Consider the following 22,467-nt stretch of genomic DNA (forward strand, 5'->3'; position numbering starts at 1 on the left):
CGAATGTACTTCCGGTTTCAAAACATAGCTGTATCTCCAACATTGCATTTTATAGATGGCATTACAATATTATGTTATTATAATTGTACATTTTGCGATATTAATTTTGTACATTATTGGCTCTAAAGAGGGAAAAAAAGTTTCCAATTTTGTAGTCATTTTTTCAAATTGATGTTTTAATATATAATTTTAATTATTTAAGTGCTATATTTCACATAGAATACATAGATACAGGTCATTTAGCTCAATAAGTGTTTATACACCATACAAGTCTCCCTTCCGTTCCATCTTCTTTCAGCAGCTCTCCGTCCATTCCTTTTTCTCAGATACTTCTATCAATTTTCCTTTTGAATGTATCATTATACTTAAAAATAATTATTATACCTTGAAAGGAACGAAACCGGATGGACCACCTGGCATCGACCTGGCCACCTGAAATGCCATTGACAAACTCAGCCCTGTCGACCCTGCAAAGTTCTCCTCATTAACATCTGGGGGCATGTGCCAAAATTGGGAGAGCTGTCTCACAGACTAGTCAAGCAACAGCCTGATATTGTCGTACTCACGGAATCATAATTTACAGATAATGTCCCAGACACCACCATCACCATCTCTGGCTATGTCTGGTCCCACCGGCTAGACAGACCCAGAGATGGCGGCACAGTGGTATACAGACAGGAGGGAGTTGTCCTGAGAGTCCTCAACATCGTGTCTGGACCCCATGAAGTCTCATGACATCAGGTTAAACATGGGCAAGGAAACCTCCTGCTGGTTACCACGGACTGCCCACCCCCCTTCCATTTCAGCTGATGAATCATACTCCTCCAAGCAGAACACCAGGTTCAGGAAGCATTGAGGGTGGCAAGAGCACAGAATTTATGGGTGGGGGACTTCAATGTCCATCGTCAAGAGTGGCTCAGTGGCACCACTACAGACCGAGCTGGCCAAGCCCTAAAGGATATAGCTGCTAGACTGTGTCAGTGGAAGGTTGTGAGGGAACCAATAAGAGGGAAAAACATACCTGACCTCATCCTTACCAACCTGCCAGCTGCAGATGCATCTGTCCATGACAGTATCGGTAGGAATGTCCACCACATAGTTCTTGTGGAGGTGAAGTCCTGCCTTCACATTGAGGATACCCTCCATTGTGTTGTGTGGCACTACCACTATGCTAAATGGGATAGATTTTGAACAGATCTAGCAACTCAAGACTGGGCATCCATGAAGCACTGTGGGCCATCAGCAGCAGCAGAATTGTACTCAACCACAATCTGTAACCTCATGGCCCGACATAATCCCATGTGACCATTACCACCAAGCCAGGGAATCAACCCTGGTTCAATTAACAGTGCGGACAGCATGCCAGCAGCAGCACCAGGAATACTTAAAAATTAGGTGTCAACCTGGTGAAGCTACAACACAGGACTACTTGCGTGCCAAACAGCTTAAGCAACAAGCGATAGACAAAGCTAAGTGATTCCACAACCAATGGATCAGATCTAAACTCTGCAGTCCGGCCACATCCAGTCGTGAATGATGGTGGACAATTAAACAACTCACTGGAGGAAGAAGCTCCACAAATATCCCCATCCTCAATGATGGGGGAGCCCAGCACATTAGTGCAAAAGATAAGTTTGAAGCATTTGCAAAATTTTCAGCCAGAAGTGCTGAGCGGATGATCCATTTCGGCTTTCTCCGGAGGTCCCCAGCATCACAGATGCCTGTCTCCAGGATATTTGATTCACTCCATGTGATAGCAAGAAACAGCTGAAGGCACTGGGTAATGCAAAGGCTACGGGCCCTGACAATATTCCAGCAATAGTACTGAAGACTTGTGCCCCAGAACTTGCCGGGCCTCTAGCCAAGCTGTTCCAGTACAGTTACAACACTGGCATCTACCCAGAAATGTGGAAAATTGGCCAGGTATGTCTTGTAAACAAAGCGCAGGACAAATCGAACCCAGCCAATTACCGCCCCATCAGTCTACTCTCGATCATCAGTAAAGCAATGGAAGGGGATATCAACAGTGCTAGCAAGCAGCACTTTCTTAGCAGTAACCTGCTGACTGATGCTCAGTTTGTGTTCCACCAGGGCCCCTCAGTTCCTAACTTCATTACAGCCTTGGTTTAAACATAATAAAAGAGCCTAACTCCAGAGACGAGGTGAGAGTGACTGTCCTTGACATCAAGGCAGCATTTGACCGAGTGTGGCATCAAGGAGCCCTAGCAAAACTGGAGTCAATGGGAATCGGGGGAAAACTCTCTGCTGGTAGGAATCATACTTAGTACAAAGAAAGATGGTTGTGGTTGTTGGAGGTCAATCATCTCAGTTCCAGTACATCACTGTAGGAGTTCCTCAGGATAGTGTCCTAGGCCCAACCATCCTCAGCTGCTTCATCAATGACCTTCCTTCCATCATATGGTCAGAAGTGGGGGTGTTTGTGGATGATTTCACAATATTTAGCACCATTCGCAACTCCTAAGATACTGAAGTAGTCCATGTCCAAATACAGCAAGACCTGGATAACATCCAGGCTTGGGCTGGCAAGTGGCAAGTAACATTCATGCCACATCAGTGCCAGATAATGACCATCTCCAACAAGAGAGAATCTAACCATCGCTCCTTGGCCTTCAATCGCATTACAATCACTGAATCCCCCACTATCAAAATCCTGGGGGTTACCATTGACCAGAAGCTGAACTGGACTAGCCATATAAATACTGTGGCTACAAGAGCAGGTCAGAGGCTAGAAATCCTGCAGCGAGTATCTCACCTCCTGACCCCCTAATGCCTTTCCACCATCTATAAGGCACAAGTCAGGAGTGTGATGGAATACTCCCCACTTGCCTGGATGAGTGCAGCTCCAACAACACTCAAGAAGCTTGACACCATCTGGGACAAAACAGCCCGCCTGATTGGCACCCCAACCATAAACATTCGTTCCCTCCACCATCGACGCTCAGTAGCAGCTGTGTGTACCATTTACAAAATGCACTACAGGAACTCACCAAGCTTCCTTTGACAGCACCTTCCAAACCCACGACCATTACTATCTAGTCGGACAAGGACAGCAGACACATGGGAACACTCACCATCCTGCCTTGGAAATATATTGAAATCCTAGAACTCCCTACCTAACAGCACTGTGGGTGTATCTGCACCACATGGACTGCAGCGGTTCAAAAAGACAGCTCACCACACCTTCTCAAGGGCAATTGAGGATGGACAATAAATGCTGGTCTAGCCAATGATACCAACATCCCATGAATGAATAAAAAAAAACGCTGCAGAATGGGTGGGTCTCAATATAGTTAACACAGTGCAACTGCTTCACTTGATTTGACAGCTTTATGACTGATTTATATGCTGTATTTACATCAAAGAACCATAAATGTGGCACAAACAAAATCTAATAGAATGTATGTGCATATGATTAAGATAGCAGTTTAGTGACAATTAAAGCCATTGTTAAGCAGCTGTGTCTAATAGGTTGTGCTCCCAAAGAAATAGTATGATTTAAACAAATTCATTTCACTTACAAAAACAGAATTACCTGGAAAAACTCAGCAGGTCTGGCAGCATCGGTGGAGAAGAAAAGAGTTGACGTTTCGAGTCCTCATGACCCTTCAACAGTTCTGTTTTTGTTTTGGATTTCCAGCATCTGCAGTTTTTTGTTTTTATTCATTTCAGTTACGCCAATTCAAGTTGGCAGAGGGATGGAGTTTCATCTTCATAAATCTGAGCTAGATTGGAACTCAAATCCTGAATGTGAAGAACTGAAGAATCAATGTGGTAATTCCTGTAATTCCTCTAAACTATAAACCGACTTAGCTGGCAAACAAATTGAGGGGTAAAGAACCGAACAGAAAGATACTACATATCCCAATCTGCAGTGAAAAAAATTATCAAAGCAAAATAGTGCGGACAGTGGAAATCTGAAATAAAAAATGAAAAAAAAAAAAATGAAAATACTCAGCAAGTTTGGCAGCATCAGTGGGGAGAGAAACAGTTAACGTTTTGAGCCGAATATGACTCTTCTTTGTTTCCAGGGCTTTCTGTGAAAAATTATCTCTGTTTGGATGAGGAGTTATGCAAAATAAACCACAGTAGCATCAACAAGACTGAGCGCTATGTGTCATAGTATTATGTCATATCAGCAATCTATCCCTAAAGGTATTCTATCAACGCAGCTCATTTTGAGCATTTAATTTTTATTCAGCTTTTGTTTATTCTAGATGGTGATCACTTAGAATACACATTCTATACATCAAATGTACATTAAATGTGATCCAGTATCTGAGCTGCGCACTCCAGTATTTATGTAATTTAACAGAAGTCTTTTGTAATGAGATGGTTAACTCTAACATTTTAAATACAGTTGGATACTATCTCTCAAGAATTCAACGCACATATGAAACTGTGATATACTGAAGGGAACTGTTTCCATTGTTTGAATGTCTAGGGTATTAATGGAGAAAGATTACTCCTGACAGATTTGCATGATGGCACCTGACAGGATAGATGGGCTTTGGTTTAATGTCTCACCTGAATAACAGCACCTCTAATAATGAAGCACTCCTTCTGCAATGCAGTAAAGTAACTTGATTATGTGCTCAAGTCTCTGGAGTAAGACTTGAACCCACAACTTCTGATTCAGAAGCAAGAATGATACCATTGAGCCAAGGGAATACAAAAATTATATTTTCGAAAAGTATTATACAACCATTAACTTAAAATCAGTCTACAAATCAAAACCATAGGACAAGGCTATCCAGGTATATATTTCAATTAAATTAGGTTAGGATGAAAAACCTAATTTATTTGGAATATATGCCTTCGATCACAGCACCACTTGGGAGAGCTGTCAGCTGTGGTTAAGCCCTTGACTCTAAGTCAGGGGGTTGTGGGATCATATCCCATTCTAGAGACTTTAGCCCAAAATCTAGGCTTTCAGACTAGTACTGAGGGAGTGCTGCACTGTTGGATGTGCTGTCTTCAACTAAGACATTAAGCTGAGATTCTATCTGCCTCTCAGGTAGACATAAAGATCCCATGGTGCCCTTTTGAAGAACAGCAGGAAAATTATCCCCCGTGCTCTGGCCAATATTTATCCTTCAATCGGTATCACTAAAAAATATTATCTGGTCATTATCACATTGCTGTCTGTGGGAACTAACTGCACAATTTGGCTGCCATGCTTCCTACATTACAACAGTGACTACATGTCAAAATAATCCTTCACTAGTTGTAAAGTGCTTTGGGATGACCTGAGGATGTGAAAGGTGCTACGTAAAAAAAAGTCAAGACTTTAAAGAAAAAAGCTACTGTGATCTTTTTGCTGAATACAGATAAATAAAACAAGAAGCATCCTAATTTGCTACATTGATTTTCACCCCTGAGCTGTGTCTGGAAAGAGCTCCAACAACAGAGATATCTGACATGTGGAGGAGTTGATTCTTTAGAAAACCTAGTCACTGAATCTCAGATTAGGATGATCAGATTTTCAAAACCAGGGCACATTGAAAAGTCTTGGGAAGGTAGGGCTTCCTGACACCTGACACGTCGGGCGACCAAGGAGTCTGGGGGTGGGGCAGTTTAAGGTCATATGATGATATCTCCCAGAATATGTCCAGCCAAAGTTGGCATCCCTGTTACTGAGACACCCAATTGTTGAAGATAGCACATACGGACTACCGTCTTTCTCCACTACTGGTTCCATTACTGCCATCTGAGATTACATAGTTGACTGGAAACTGGGCAAATCAACTGCTGTTGACCTCCAAATTACTCCACTGTAGAGGGTAGAGAGTTCCAGCAGTTATTAGCAATCTACATACAAGATATCTTCCAGGCTGAGCCTTTGTCATTGTCATTGTAATGTCTGATGACAATTGACTGTGAAAGGCTCACTCTGGAAGATATCCTGTACCTAGTTTGTAAATAATTGCTAGAACACCATGTTGATAATTGACATTTTCCCAGTCCAGGCCAGAGTTCTCTAAGGCCCCCTTAAAATCGTTTCCCCCTTCCCAAGTCATATTTCAACCCAGATAAAGAGCTGGGCTCCTCTTAAGAGTTAACCCAAAACCTCAATCCTGAATTAATTCAAATCCTTTCTTTATCTTTCGATACATCCTCCCCTTAAAATTGAAACCCTTGGTACCATTCCTTCACTCTGAGCCAACACCTGCCTTCGACTTTTAACTGCTTTTCCAACATAAAAGCACAAAGTTTGAAGGAGACAAGCACGAGTGGGGATCTGGTTTTGGGTGGAACAGAGAGCGGATTAGTGACTAAACAGTGCAGAATTACACTCTGACTGCTTGCAACAATTCATTTATTAAACGGGGTCATTTCAAAAGGGGGTTCAAACTTCAGATGTTAAGCGGTGTTGCTGAGTGGAATTGATTTTTTTTATACAAATTAGAATCATAGACCATAATTATGAGAACTATGATCCACTGTTATGACCAGGGACACATTTAGAATGTAATGGGTTGTAGACACCATCTCTATTTTTTCTATTAGATATTTGACACTAGTCCTTATCGAATTATTTGCAGTTAAGGACTGAATTTTACCCTCTCAAGTTGGCTTGGCCTCGTTTCCTGGCCTGAGATTTTAATTCTCTGTTCCCAGCTCCTGTGAATCTTGCTGGTCCAAACTGGCTTTTTTGTTGGGTCAGTGCTACTTCAATGGGAAAGATCTGGAGGGGTTTGAGGGGGAGGGAAGTGGTGGGAGTGTGCCACATCTACAAGTGCAGCTTCTGGTTGGTGAACACTGCTGTCAATCTTCTGTTGTCACCCAGCTGATTCCCTGGATGAAACATGATGGTTAGAGTGCGGCCCTAGTGGAGCTGAAAATCTGGACATTTCAGCAATCTGGAGAAAACTGTCGGGACACCGGGATGCTTAGGGAAAAATCTGGACTACCCGGCCAAACTGGGATGACTGGCCACCCTATCTAGGATAGAGGTACAGTGGTGCTCAACCTAGAAATACTCAGTGGCGTTTAAAGAAAGTTACTTCCAGCTAGTTAACTCTTCAAGGTTCAGGAAGCTCGTGATCAAGAGTCAGTTCAGTGACAATTGCTGAGTACTGGGTTTTGCATTGGAACAACTCCTGGCGGACCTGGGGATTTATGTCAAGAGCATGGCTCCTTCTTGTATGATACTGTCTGAAAGGTGCAAGATTTCAAGATGACTCTATGAGGTTGTACAAATGGCATATTTCACACTGACCATTTCATCAAGCCTGTGCTGTCCTTCCCTTTTGCAGTCATTTGGGTGAAATTTATCTAGGATAATAGGTAAACGGGTGCTAGAAAATAAAATTAAACAGTGTAAAAAATGGGTTGCTGATTTACTATTAAACATTTTACTTCCAAGATAAAATACATCCCAATTCATTCCAAACTGATTTCAATATTTAATTAAATTTTGCAGTGGCAAATTGATCTAATTACATGAACAATTTAGAAGTGCTAACAAGTAATGAAGCTGTCAGCTACAGTAATGACATCACATTCAGTAATTAACCATTAATTTTTTCATATGAATGTTGTTGTGCATCAAAATTAAGGAGCACACTGATAATCAGCCAACTTGCGAAAGAATAAACTTTCCACAGAAAATTAATTAAATATTATAAACCATAACAATGATGAAGTAGTGTTTTACTGGCTGTAACCTAATCTTTTGGTTCTGTTATAGTTAGAGACCATTGCAACTTTGTTTTCACAGCTCACAACATAATCTGAGTCCCTAAGTGACCGAATCCTGTTCTCTGCATATTCTATTTATTTTGGCATTTAATTACGCACTTGAAACTGCAAATATTTGGTTATGGAGGACAACATCTTCAGGTGTGTAGACCATAAAACTGTTAAGTGAAAGGTGAGTTAAAGCATGCAATGGAAGAGGTTACCATAAAAAAAGTGACAATTTTGATAGAGTCAACCATAACTTTAACAGCAAATGAAAAGTTTAATCAGGACACTCAAACTTGGCACACTTGCTCAACTATAATTCCAACAGAAAGCGCACCAATTTAACTAGGACACTCAACAACTGGTTCACCAACAAAGCCAGAACTCTTTCAGCCGCCATACCAACTGAACAGGTATGTTCACCTAGCACAGTCTCACCAACTGAAAAGGTATATTCAGCTGGCATATCAACTGAACAGATAAATCCAGTCTGCACACAAAATTAATAGGTTTATTCTGGCACACCAAATGAACAGATATATCGTACCAGCACATCAAATTAACCAAATCAGCTGGCAAACAAAAGGTTGAATAACCAGATTGGAATACTAAATCAAACAGCAGTTACCAACCCAAGCAACAAAAGTACTAAACATCTGACACACCAACTCAGCCAGAGCTGACAACAACTGGCACCAACACAACTAGTAATCAATATGTGATATATCAAACAACATGGATGCTGAATAGCTGACACATCAACTCAATCAGAAATGCATTTCACTAAAATCTAGTCAAAATGTATGAGTGCGTCACCCAAAATAATAGTGACAGTTTTCTTATATCCATCCACCAAACTTGAGTTTGTTTGGCAAGTACACTCTTGTAAGGTAGTCTGAAGAAATGGATGCGAGGGCCTGTATTTCAGCCTTTACTTTACATGTCTCCATTATTTCCATCTGAAAAGATTAAAGATTTATATCAGCACATTTGCTGCAGCAATTTACATATTTGTTACATACTTCAAATACTAGCAGAATGCCATGTCGTATCTGAATAAGGCAGTGCTATTTTATCACATTGGATGGAATGATTAACTTTCTGAATATTTTTGTAGTTGCCTTTGTCAATAATACATTGAATAAAATCAGTGAGAGTCGGGGAGATTGACATGAATTCAATAGAAAATCCATGCTTGGACTGGATCCTCAAGTAATAAATCACAGTTGTAACAAAATTTACTGGGCCAATAGTATTTTAATTAAGAAAAATTTGCCAACACAAATCTGCTGCAGTTATTTCTTCAGTGACCTTAAGCCTCCACAGCTAAACTCAGGGAAGATGTTGAGCTAGATGATATATAGTTCGAGTGGGCCATTAATGACCCCTCCCTTAAAACCCTAAACTAATGAAAATTAATAAAACTTATAGTACTAATTTCTAAGGTTATTAGTTTCAGTCATGAAGAATTTTGATTGTGGTTAACCCAACTAATAAGAAAAAAACAAAGAAAACTGCAGCACACAGGAACAGGCCCTTCGGCCCTCCAAGCCTGTGCCAATCATATTGCCTGTCGAACTAAAACATTTTGCACTTCGGGGGCTGGATCCCTCTATTCCCATTCTATTCATGTATTTGTCAAGCTGTTTCTTAAACACCACTATCGTACCTGCTTCCACCACCTCCTCTGGCAGCGAATTCCAGACACTCACTACCCTCTGCGTAAAATACTTGCCCCGCACATCTCCTCTAAAGTTTTCTCCTCTCACCTTAAATCTACGTCCTCTAGTAATTGACTCTTCCACCCTGGGAAAAAGCTTCTATCAACTCTGTCCATGCCACTCATAATTTTGTAAACGTCTATCAAGTCGCCCCTCAATCTCCTTCGCTCTAGTAAGAACAATCTGAGTCTCTCCAACCTCTCCTCATAGCTAATAACCTCCAGACCAGGCAGCATCCTGGTAAACCTCCTCTGTACCCTCTCCAATGCCTCCATATCTTTCTGGTAATGTGGCAACCAGAATTGCACGCAATATTCCAAGTGTGGCCTGACCAAGCTTCTATACAGCTGCAGCATGACCTCCCAGCTTTTATACTCAATACCCCTGCCGATGAAGGCAAGCATACCATAAGCCTTCCTGACTACCTTATCCACCTGTGTTGCCACTTTCAGTGACCTGTGGACCCGTACACCCAGATCCCTCTGTCCGTCGAACTGAAGGGTTCTGCCATTTACTGTATAATTCCTACCTGTATTAGACCTTCCAAAATGCATTACCTCGCATTTGTCTGGATTAAACTCCATCTGCCATTTCTCTGCCCAAGTCTCCAACCGATCTATATCCCGTTGTATCCTTTGACAATCCTCTTCACTATATGCAACTCTTCCAATCTTAGTGTCGTCTGCAAACTTACTAATTAGCCCAGTTACATTTTCCTCCAAATCATTTACGTATACAAGCAGTAAAGATCCCAGCACTGATCCAGGCAGAACACCACTAGTCACAGCTCTCCATTCAGAAAAGCACCCTTCCACTGCTATCCTCTGTCTTCTATGACCAAGCCAATTCTGTATCCATCTTGCCAGCTCACCTCTGATCCTGTGCGACTTTACCTTCTGTACCAGTCTGCCATGAGGGACCTTGTCAAAGGCCTTACTGAAATCCATGTAGATAACATCCACTGCCCTTCCATCGTCGATCATCTTTGTCACTTCCTCGAAAAGCTCGATCAAGTTAATGAGACACGACCTCCCCTTCACAAAACCATGCTGCCTCTCACTAATACGCCCATTTGCTTCCAAATGGTAGTAAATCCTGTCACGAAGAATCTTCTCCAATAATTTCCCTACCACTGACGTAAGGCTCACTGGCCTGTAATTTCCTGGATTATCCCTGCCATCCTTCTTAAAAAATGGAACAACATTGGCCATTCTCCAGTCCTCTGGGATCTCAACCGTAGCCAGTGAGGATACAAAGATTTCTGTCAAGGCCCCAGCAATCTCCTCCCTTGCCTCCCTCAGTACTCTAGGGTAGATCCCATCTGGCCCTGGGGATTTATCCACCTTAATATTCTTCAAGACGCCTAACACCTTCTCTTTTTTAATCTCAACATGATCCAGGCTATCTACACACTCTTCCCTAGACAAATCAGCCACTAAGTCCTTCTCTTTTGTGAATACTGATGAGAAGTACTCATTTAGTATCTCTCCCATTTTTTCTGGTTCCACACACAGATTCCCACCTCTGTCCCTGAGTGGGCCTACCCCTTCCCCGGCTACCCTCTTGCTTTTTACATATGCATAAAAGGCCTTGGCATTTTCCTTAATCCTGGTTGCCAATGAATTTTCATGACCCCCTTTAGCCCTCCTGACTCCTTGCTTAAGTTTCTTCCTACTTTCTTTATATTCTCCACGGGCTTCATCTGTTCCCAGCCTTCTAGCCCTTACGAATGCTTCCCTTTTCTTTTTGACTAATCTCAAAATATCCTTCGTTATCCAAGGTTTCTGAAAGGGGATGGAGGGAAGGTAAAGGCACAGCAATGTGAAGCTCTTGTTACTTTTGTAGTATTCGATTTAAAAGGTTTACCTGAGCAGGTGACCCTAACTAATAGTTTCGGGGCTTTGTTATTTATTTTCTAGATCATCTTTTACCCTTATCCATCTTCTCAAGCCCCTTTCCAATGTCCTCCACCCTCACCTACAACAAGTGTGAGCTCATGTCCTCTTTCTCAATAGGAATCAACAGTCTTGCTGTTTCCCTCCAATCCCCCAGTCCACTGGGCAAAACTTTCTCTAAGATTCCTCCTTGTCCCTAGCACTGAACTCGCATTCTTTTCTAACTTCTCTCCTTTCTCCCCACATGCCCTCTCTGAGCTAATCTTGTGCATGAAACCCATGTCCTTCTTCCTCGACTCTATTTCCACTAAACTACTAATACAATTTCCTTTCCTGGCCCCCATATTAACCTTGAGTCTTTGAATGTCCAATCAAGTTTCCACCCTAGCTTAGTATCAAAACAGTTCTTACCAAAGTCACAAATAACTTGCTGCTTTGACTGTGACAAAGGTAAACCATTCCTCCTTGTCCTTCTCACCCTGTCTGCAGTCTTTGACATGGCTGACCACATCATCCTCCTCCAACATCCTCCACTGTCATCCAGCTGAATGGGATGCACTCGCTTGGTTTCATTCTCATCTATCTAATCATAGTCAGAGAATCACCTGCAATGGCTTCTGTTCTTATTCCCACATGGCTACTTCTAGAGTTCCCCAAAGATTTATCCTTTTCCCCCCTCCTACTGTTTATATAAGTGCTGCCCATGTAGGTCCCATCCAAAAACAGTGTCAGTTTTCATGTGTGCTGACAAAACCCCATGTCTTTCTACCCTTCCAATATCTCCAAATTGTCAAACTGCCTGTCTAACATCTAGCATTGGAGCAGAAGTTTCCACTAGTTAAATATTGGGAATATGAAAGCCATTGTCTTTGGTCCCCACTACAAACCCTGCTCCCTAACTACTAACTCCATCCCTCTCCCTACCACTGTCTGAGACTGAACTGGATTGTTTACAACCTGAGTACCATATCTAACCCAGAGATGACAACCAACCACATTTCTACACCATCACTATTTTCACCTCCATAACCTGACTCCACTCTGCCTCAGCTCATCTGCTGCTGAAACCCTCATTTATGCCTTTTTTAACCTCCTCACCAGCTTCCCATGTTCTATCCTCCATAAACTCAGTCACCCAAAACTCTGCTGCCCGTGTTGTACTTGTGCCATGTCCCATTCATCCATCACCTCTGTCCTTGCTGATCTACATTGGTTCCTGGTTAAGCAACATGTCAATTTTAAAATTCTCACCCTTCTTTTCAAATGCCTCCATGGCCTTGCCCCTCCCTTTCTCTATTATCTCCTTAGCCCACTGAGATGGCTGCGCAGCTCTAATTCTGGCCATTTGAGCATTTCTAATTTTAATTATTCCACCATTGGTGGCTGTGCCTTCAGCTGCCAAGGCTTAGTTCTGGAATTCCTTCCCTAAATCTTTCTGACTCTCAACGTCCTTTAAGACACCCCCTAAAACCTAACTCTTCAACCAGCTTTTGATATCTAGCCTAATAGCTCCTATTGTGGCTCCTTATCAAGTTTTGCTTTGTTAACAATCCTGTGAGGTGCTATATAAATACAGGCTGTTGTTCTGTTCCATAATGAATCTCAATAGCAGCTTAACATTCAATGGACACATTTTTAGCATGAACTAAATGGAGGATATTTATTATATCTGGTATAGGATAGTAATTCTGTTGTTTATCACTGGTGCATTATGAATTTGTTCTTGGATATTTGTTTACATTATGATTTCAGTTCAAAAACTATTTCTACTGAATATCTGTCACATTCTAAGAGGCACTGTTATCATTTATATGCTATACTGATTTTGTAAAGCAGTGTAATTATACAATCAGTGTTGTAATGACATTGTTGCATCATTGATCATCACTGTGCCTGCAAGTTTTTTTCAACTGCAGGTATTTTATAAATCAAGAAAAAGTTCTTCAAACCTTTCTAAGCAATCAGTCTACCCAAAACATTTCCCAATGTGGTAATGGCACCCAATGAATCGACAGCTTATGCACTTTCCTCCGTGCTTCTGGCATGTGGCTATCAGGTTATTGCTTGAAATGAGAACTATTACTAGCTTTGCTTTTTTTTCCTCCTGTCAACTGTAAGTAATTCAGAGTTGAAAAACAGACAGGGCTGCTATTTCATATAAATTCATGGTGCAAAGCTTATCCATTGGCATGTGTCATTTGGCACCACAGAATGAAGTTGCTCTTCAAGTATATTTAATTAATATTTCTGTTACAGTATAATTACACAAGTGATGCAGTACTGTTTTAATGTGCATTTCTCTCGCAGTCTCGCTCCACAGAATGCTTGTGTTCCATGTATTTCTTAATACAACTTCCACATGCTTAGTCACTGTATATTGATTTTTAAAATGGCTACTGATGTATTACTAGAAATTAGGCAAACTAATCATGATGTTATCATACTTCTTTCTTCCAGAAAGGCTGGCAGTTAACGTAGGGTCTCTTCTGCAGTTTGGTCAGCTTCTTCGTGTCATTGTTAGTGAGAGGAATCAAAACTTCTTTAGGTATATTTAACCTAAAAACAGGTGCAAAGAAAACACGTCATTTGCTTGACAGTAATTTCTAATCTAAATAGAGATAGCAATTTAATATGAAAGAGTAGTCTGGTGAACATAGACAGTCCTATATTACGTTTGATTATAGTGAGAACTAATATTGGATGCAAAGCATATTTTATCACAATAAATGATGAAAGATAACCATTTATGTGCATCTTGGTATCAAATCCTTGTTATGGACAGGGAGATTTGTGGGATATGTTATGATCCTGGCCTTTAGGTTTTGGGTACAATCCGTTTAGGGACTAGTAACTTTTTGTTTAAAATAGACAAAGGGCGAAATTTTCCATGCCCGCCGGTGTCGGGCATGTTTGGTGGCATGAGCGGACAATATGGCGAGAAGGCCAAAAATTGGTTTCATGTCATCGTAAAAGAAGTTAGTAATCGTCCACTCTGCATGTCAATGGTGGGCCATGTTTCCCACTGTTGGATGTTGGAAACTACATTGTAATACATATGCATATTATTCTATCGCCAGCCCGCCAGAATCACCCCCCACGCTGGATCATTCGCCCAAGCCAGCAGAAAAACATGCCAATGCAAAACAAGTCTTGACAAGTATCATGTGCAGAGATTGGGACCTACTGCCAAGGCCTTGCTCACATCGTGGACATCTGAGGAGCAGAAGATGCTTGAGCCCGCCAGCAACGGGACCCTGGAAGAACGTCCATGACATGCTGGGTGGATTCTCATGGACTTGGCTTCACCGCGAAGCAGCTAACGGAAGGTGGAAAGTCATCATTGGAGGGTCTGCTCACAACAAATGATGGTCAAGGGGCTGGAGAGGAAGATGTACCGGGGGGTGGGAAAGGAAGGTTTAGGGTCAACTGAGAGCGGCACAGGTGTCAGGAGGGGCGGGTGGCTGAGGTTGGGAGGGGGGGGGGAATGAAGGTGTCAGGGGGTAAAGGTTGGGAGGGACTACAGAAAGAGAGGGTAATGGGGGAGATGGCGGCAATTGGGGAAGTAGGTGTAAGGGGGGTGCGGTGGAAGGTGTGAGAGGAGTTAGATGGGGGGAAGGAGTCCAGAGAGGGAAGGAGTCCAGTGAGGGAAGGAATCCAGGGGGAAGAAGGAGCCTGGGGGTGGGGGCAGGAAGGAGGAGTGCGGAGAGGGGAAGGAGTAAGAGTGGCGAAAGGAGTAAGGGTGTCTGAAGGAGTCAGGAGGGGGTAGGACTAAACGGGGAGGGGGGGGGGGGGGGGGGGGGGGTGGGGGGGGGAGTCTAGCAGGGTGGGGGGAAGGACTAATATCGGGGGGGGGCGGGGGGGGTAAAAAGTTCCAAGGGGGGAAGGAGTCCAGAGGGAGTGATGTCAAGGTGAATGTGCAAGGGAGGGCTCTGATGAGTCCACAACTACCTCCTGAGGAGCGAACTGAGGGTGGCCATGGTACGAGGGAATGGTGAGAATGATTGAGTGCAGAGTGAGGCGGTAGGGAAGAAAGGTGAGGGTGACGGTGTAATGGTATTGATAGAAGGGACAGTGAGAGTGGTTGGCGGGGACCCAAAGGCAGACATAGACTCTGGGAGTGGGAAGGAGGAGGTTGGGGTTGTTAATGAGGTTGGGGTGGGATTTTCAGGAAGGAAAGGAATGTGCACATTCACCTGGACATCCCTGAACGAAAAGGGTTATGGCCGGCAGGTCACAGAGGAGAGGTGGAAGGTGAAGCCATGGGGGCAGGTGGTGGGGGGGAAGCGGGGTCAACAATGATGAGGGGAAGTGAAATGGGTGACTTGAGGAGGGAAAGGATGGGGGACCGCAAGAAAAACAGTAGCACTATAATGCTTGCCAAATCGAAAGTCAAACAAGAGTTGTGGTGGGCGAGATCAGGTGCTGCCTGGGAATGTGACCAGTGGGTGGGCAGAGGTGTAGGTCAGCTCTGATGGTCCACTGAAAACGAACCCCAGAGTGTGATGCGGGAAGGATCCGCGTGCGAGGGAGGGTGCTTGCACGAGGCTCCGAAAGGCCCTCCCACACACACACTTCTCCCTCCGGAATCATTCGTGGGCCAGCTGCGTGCAGCTGAACTGCTAGTGGGGGGCAATGTAGTGGGAGGACTCGCGAAGCTTGTCAGTGAAGCTGAAAGACATCATTATAACATATTTCCAGATTGTAAAGTGACAAAATGTGTTCAACCATTCAACCAGCTTTGATCAGAATTTCTTAACTTTTGAATGCCTTAGACTTCTGCCCTGATATCTACAGCAGGGGTGGAGATAGCCTATGTAATGGTTGGCCCTCTTGTCTCTGATGCCTCTGGCATGGGTCTCTGAAGAGCTGAGGCCTTGGGGACCCCAGCTTACTTTTGCAGTCCTCCTGTGGGCCAGCTGCTCCCTCTGCAGTGACAGAGAACAAAGTTGAGGAGATCACAGGCAAAAGGGACTCAGACGGAGTGGACAACAACTAAGATTCCCGAGTGGATGATTCAGAGGTGTCCAGCTGCCAGTCCTCCTCCCTTTGGGTGCCTGAGAGCTCCGGCCTGACTCCTTGAAGGGAAGAAGCACCGGGGGGGACATCGAGGTGCCCCATTTCTGTTTTGCATTGCCACTGCAGGAACTCACCCATGGCTACCACAATGGAGTGCATGTCTGCACAAATCTCTGCGTTCCATTGGGCCAGGGTCTCCATGGCGTCCGCTATCCTCCCCATGGAAACCTCCATACATGCACATGTGGACACCACTTCATCAGAGAGCAGGCGGATGCACTCCTATGATTCACGTGCCGCTCTGTTGAGGGCTTCCAGCAGCTCTGCGTGATGTTCCACTGACTCTCCAGGATGAGCTGGAAGGCCAAATCCAGAGGCTCGTCATCTAACTCAGGCCTCACAGATGCCTCTTCCCCAGCAATCGTCCGAGTGCCAGGGAGCTTGGCTGAATCTCACACACACCCTCACATGTCCATGCAGTGACCCAGATTGTGAACCTGAGCTTGCTCCAGATCTAGGTCCCACCGAGGTGTATGTCACTGCGCTGGTGCAAGGTGTAAGTAAGCGCTGTGATGGGTCTTCCAGGCTGCTTATTTCCAGTTCTTCAATGGAGGTGGTGTCCTCTTGGCTGGAGCTGAGGACGTGGATGGAGCTGAGGGACTGGCTGGCTGAGGGTGTCAGATGCTTGGCAGAGCTTCTTGTGAACCAAAGTAGAAATAATTAGTGCGTGGCAGCAGAGTCAAAAGCAGAAGAGCGAGCACTCACAGTTGCGTTGACAGAGGGATAATGTGCTGCAGGATCTTCACAAGGGTGTTCTCCGCCGACCTCACCGTCGCCACAGACATGGTGCACATCCTCACCAGTCAGCACGATGGCATGCTCCTCAAAGTGACTGAGAGGCCGAATGCGGGCCACTCCAACCCTGGTCTGGAACTTCTTCCTGCTGTTGTGAGCCAGCTTCTCTTGCATGAAAACAGGAGTGTGAGGACAAATGGCACTGCATGGAATGTTTGTGTGGTGAGCAGAGACATGGATGGGATGAGGCTGCGAGCTCTAGAGGATATGAGCCTAATGGAGATGTGAGGGTGTGTGTGAGAGTTAGTGGTGTTGTCTTTTGAGGCGTGAGATCCCTGTGGATGTGTGGCGGGTTCGTGTGTGTGAGTTGAAAGTGATCAGAAGAGTGACTTACTCTAGCAGAATGGATGAGACCATTCATCCTGTTGTGGCACTGGGTGGCTGTCCTCTTTTGCGGCGCACTGACACTGACCACCACCTTCCATTCTGGATTAGTGATGTTGCTGCCCCTCTTGCGGCCTGACCAGGGTAGAAGACATCACGGCGGGCCTCCACTGCATCCAAAAGGCGCTTAAGGGACGTGTCATTAAACCAGGGGGTTGCAGTCTTCTTGCCTTTTAGGGCCATGTTTTCTGTGCAGCAGGCCTGGGCTGGAAGCACTGAGAGATGTGTGCATGGCTGCACAGTGTGAGGAAGCGGCAAGGTGACGGTGTGGCAGACAAATGACAGCCCATCCGCCATTGAAACGGCATGTTTCCCGGGAAAGCATGATTAATGAAGTGAGATTGGACGATAAGGCGTGAAAAGCCGCCATTGCCGCTGGCAGGTAAAATGTCCTTTTTCCTGCCCACTACAGCACTTAATGCAACCCTGGGGCAATTCCACCTAAAGTTTGAGATCCAACGTACTTACTAAGAGAATAAAGCCACAAGATTCCATGGTTTTTGGAATAAACATAATAAACTTTACTACACAAGATCAGAAATTGACAATACCTATCTTGTACTCTATATGGGGTAATTGTGAAATAACAGGCAAACTGGCTAACAACCACACTACATATTAAATTGTAAATATGACCAAGACAAATCTCACGGATTACTCAGCAACCCGCCCAAAAGTCAGTACTCACTGTGAGCTACACAATCTTGTTAAAACTCTGTCTCCCTTATAAGGGATTAAGTCTTCACTCTTCTGTTTTGAAGATCTAGTCTCGGAATTCCCTTCAAAAGTTGCTCTGACTTGGAAAGCCTCAATGACTGCTCACCTTGCAGGGTTTCAATCTCATCTCCCAAGGCTTTGATCCCTTGGATTCCAGCACCAACTCATAGGCAGTTTCAGCTCTTCGGCCAAACTGAGCAGCACACCACTACTCCAAAGGATTACCTTTGCCCCAACAGCCTGCAGCATGGAGTCACCAATCTTTTCACTCTCAGGGCCACTCCAAACCTTCATTCCTCAAAGCCTGCGTGGAGCCACTTTCTTTGCTCCTCTTCCCAGTGGTTCCTACCCGTAGTCTCCGCCTCCCAGTGGTTCCTATCCCGGTTTTCTCTCTCTTGGGACCTCTCCCTCCCCCATGTCCCTGGACTCTCATTATGGTGCCCACTCCTGGGTCCCATGATTGGGTTTGTGCACCATGTCCCACCGCCCCACACCCCACCAGTACAATGGCACTTGTCCTTGGCCTGAAGAACTCTAAAACCCTGGACTGCACATGCGCAGCCCACTCCTGATCCATGTACACATAAACTCCCAGGGCATGCTGGGAGTTGTATTTTCCAGCCTCCGATCCGGAGTCAGGTAAGTCGGGATTTCTTGACACTTATCACCTTGGGAGAAAGAAAGCTCCAGCATTGTGAAGGTTTCTTTACAATGGCTTTAAAATTTCTTTGCAACTTCTAACAAATAACTTACTACATACTGTACAGATAAGCTTCTCATTTTGTGCCATAATTATACATATCTTATTATAAAATTATAAACGCTTAACTGAAACAAAAGCAAGTACATATGACAAGTAGGATTAGCAAGATTTAAACATTTTAGAATCATCGTAACTCAGAGTCTGTGTTTTTTCTTAGACCCTTCCTTTAACTTGGCAAAGAATGTTTCCATTAACTTCACAGCCCAAATGTTGCCCTTTTTATTAGCTGTGGTCTCATTTCCCTTTTTAAGTTCTTTTCCTAAACTCAAATGTGGTAAGTTCCCATTTTGAGACAATAAGGTGAAAATGGTTTCTTTGCTTGCCAACAACTCGTTTCTCCTCTCATCTAAATCTCTTTTGGCTTTTTCAAGAATGTTATTGAGATGCTTTTTATGTTCACACCAATGGGTTTGGTATTTTTGCTTGGTTTGATCTTTGAACATTTTAAGATCTTTCAGGTTCTCCTGTTCCCATTCCATACAAGTCTTATTTAATTCTTTCTGAGTGAGATCAACTGTTTCCTCATTCTGGGCTTTCATTTTTCTTTCCAATACTTGGAGTCTTCCATGCAAGTTACAAAATACATAATTCCAGTCAGTTTAGGGTTTTAAAAGACCTTTTGTTAACTGTCGAATTGCCTGGATTCCTGATGCTGCATGTGGGGTCTCAACACTGGCCAGTAATTTTGATTGTGTCAAGTATCGTTAACCCTTTGGGGTCACTTTGAGGCCTCAGTCTTTCTGCTGAAAAAACTCCACGTGGCAATTCTGCAGACCCTTGTATAACTACTGCACCATTTGTTATTGAGATAGATACATCAGTATTTTCTTGAGTCAATTCTTGGCTCAACTGGATCACAAACAGGCTCCTTTTTTCACTCACAGGAATAACTTTGGAACAGGGCCACTCCATCCCACTTTGTGGAAAACTATACTAACCGCTAATTCATTGCCCAATATAAAGTCGATATTTTTAATGGGTAATTGAGAAACAATTCCAACCACATGAGACCCCTTCATAAGAGCACAATTTAAATTTGCTTTATGCAATGGGAAGGCACACACTTTCCATCAATACCCTATATTAATACATTTTTACGCAGCAAACTTTTTGAAGAAAGGTCTACATCCTTTGCTAACAATAAGCTCTGAGCCAAACCATTAGCTCTTAGAATTACAATCTTTCTAGGCTCTTTCTTGGACAAAAATGGAGTGACCTCACCTTCCAATATAAAACCCTTATAATCCTTTTTGGTTCTATCTATCCCTACTGTAAAAACATTAGAAGCAATGGGCTTCTCACAAGTTTCACTTTCTGCAGCAGCTTTCCCTGTGGAAATTCCTGTCACTTGCACCAGTGCCAATGTTTTAACATCCATTTCTTTTACTGGTACTGCAAATGGCAATAAAAGCATACTGCTTTCTTTACATTGTTTTTATCCTCTATATTGTTATTTTCATTAACTGAAGCAGCTCACCCAAAAGCTAGACTATTTTCTATTCCTCCAGCTTTCTTGCAGGCTTACAAATAGAGATCTACTGCCTCCTAGCTGCCTATGTGATATATCATACCCATCTGCAATAACTGCTGCTTCCCATACCTGAAAAACCTTACAGTCTTCCAGGTGCAACCTAATAGCTATTGGGATGCTGTTTCCAAATTCTTCCATTATTATTAGCTCCCTCACATTCTTAAAAGTTTATTCTAACTTCATTGATCGAAACCATCTATCGAACAACATTTCTTTCTCCCGAGCAAATTCTACAATAGTTCAATCTTTTCTGAAATTTCAACTGCTCTGTTCCATGAACAAGCTCATAAGTATTAACTGCAGCACTTTGAACTATCTTATCTGAGGACTGTTCTGTCAAAAGGCTAGAATACACATCCATAGCCTTCCTGACCAAAACCTTTTGCAAAATGAGAGCCCATGTATCAATTTGGCCACTTTAATTTTGTAGCCAACTTTTCAAACGAGATAAAATATCTCAACTCTGTCTTCACTGACTTTAGGTATTAGGCAAAGATTCTTTGTTATATCAAAGCTCAGAATGAGACTTGACTCCTCATTTGAACTACTAGGCTCTCTTCAACCTATAACCTAAGTTTTTCGCTAGCCAGTTCATGCTGTCTGATTTCTTTCTCTCTTTCAAGCTCTCAGCCTCTTTCCTTATCTCTTTACTAACTTCTAACTTTTCTCTCTGGAGTTCAAGCTTTTGCATTTCCATTTCTTTTGCTCTTTCATTTTCCTTTTTTTTCCAATTTGAGCTGTTTCATTTTTTTTTCTGTTTCAAACTGCTTCATCTGCAATTGAATTCAAGCTATCTCAACTGAATTGCTATCTGGATTAACTTTTTCTTCTTCCATTCCCAGATGCTGTGCTATTACCTCAATTATGTCTGCTTTCTTAACCCCTGTATTTTTGCTAATATACGATTAACCTAACCTTGGTTAATTGTTGAAATCACGCAAAGATAAATCTTCCTTCTCCAGAAAAATTGTGGCGCTTGACAAAGCCATTCTGCTTTCAAAAGTATAGTAAAAGAAACTGTGAAAATCTTACCAGCTGTAACCTCAGCAAGTCCCAGCACTTGTATCTGTCTGTGGAGCTGAAAATCCGCAAAAGCCTCAAATTTATATTATGATCCTAGAACAGACTCACTGAATGTTTTTGGTATGATCTGGTTAGGAATCAGTAACTTTTTGTTTAAAGTAGACAAAACTTGAGCTCCAAGATACTTCACTAAGAGAACAAAGCCATAAGATTGCATGGTTTTTGGAAGAAACAAACTTTACTATACAAGGTCAGAAAGATAAAATACTTTACAATATCTATCTTACACTCTAACGTTCAGGATTAATGAGGTAAATGTGAATTAACAGGCAAACTGTGGTCTTACACCCACACTACACATGGTATGATCCCAGCTGATGTTTCCACTGGACAAGTCAGATCCCAGGGTGAAACCTGGCTTGATAGATCCTAACTTTTATCTTTTGTTTAGAAACGTGGAGGCAGCTACTGAACAGAGGTACAGAAGTCAACTGATGATCTTTTAACAAAAAAATAAAATATTTATTAAACAAGAAAAGATGAACTATATTACAATACTCCTTCATCCACAACTATACCTTTGCAGATATATACGTAATGATAATACAAATTACAAAAGCTACCTTATAGTCTCATGTTCACAGTAAATACACAGTCCATGTAAACCAATAGACGAACTGTGGTCAGGCGCACCACGCTCTAAAACCAAGTGACAGATGCCACCACAAAGCATGGATTCCTCATCAACTCCCCCAGACGCTTGTCATACCCTGAGACAACCAGTCTTTCTGAACTCTGTCTTTCACATGAGGGTTTCCCTTTAAGCTTAGAGCCTTCCTCTACTCCTCGTTCTTA

The 22,467-nt window shown here is 43.1% G+C and overlaps 1 protein-coding gene across 1 annotated transcript in view; it reads right to left on the bottom strand.

The window, feature by feature from the left end:
- Positions 1–8,546: 8,546 nt before the first annotated feature.
- The window catches only part of spo11 (SPO11 initiator of meiotic double stranded breaks), a 97,617-nt gene continuing 83,696 nt past the window's right edge, over positions 8,547–22,467 (bottom strand). Inside the window, exons 12-13 of the mRNA XM_041205477.1 lie at positions 13,768–13,879; positions 8,547–8,666 (exon numbers count right to left, since the gene is read on the bottom strand). Coding sequence (XP_041061411.1) covers positions 8,547–8,666; positions 13,768–13,879 — 232 coding nt within the window. The remainder of the gene's footprint in view (positions 8,667–13,767; positions 13,880–22,467) is intronic.

This window comes from Carcharodon carcharias, chromosome 14 (genome assembly GCF_017639515.1).
Source record: "Carcharodon carcharias isolate sCarCar2 chromosome 14, sCarCar2.pri, whole genome shotgun sequence".
Lineage (NCBI taxonomy): Eukaryota > Metazoa > Chordata > Chondrichthyes > Lamniformes > Lamnidae > Carcharodon > Carcharodon carcharias.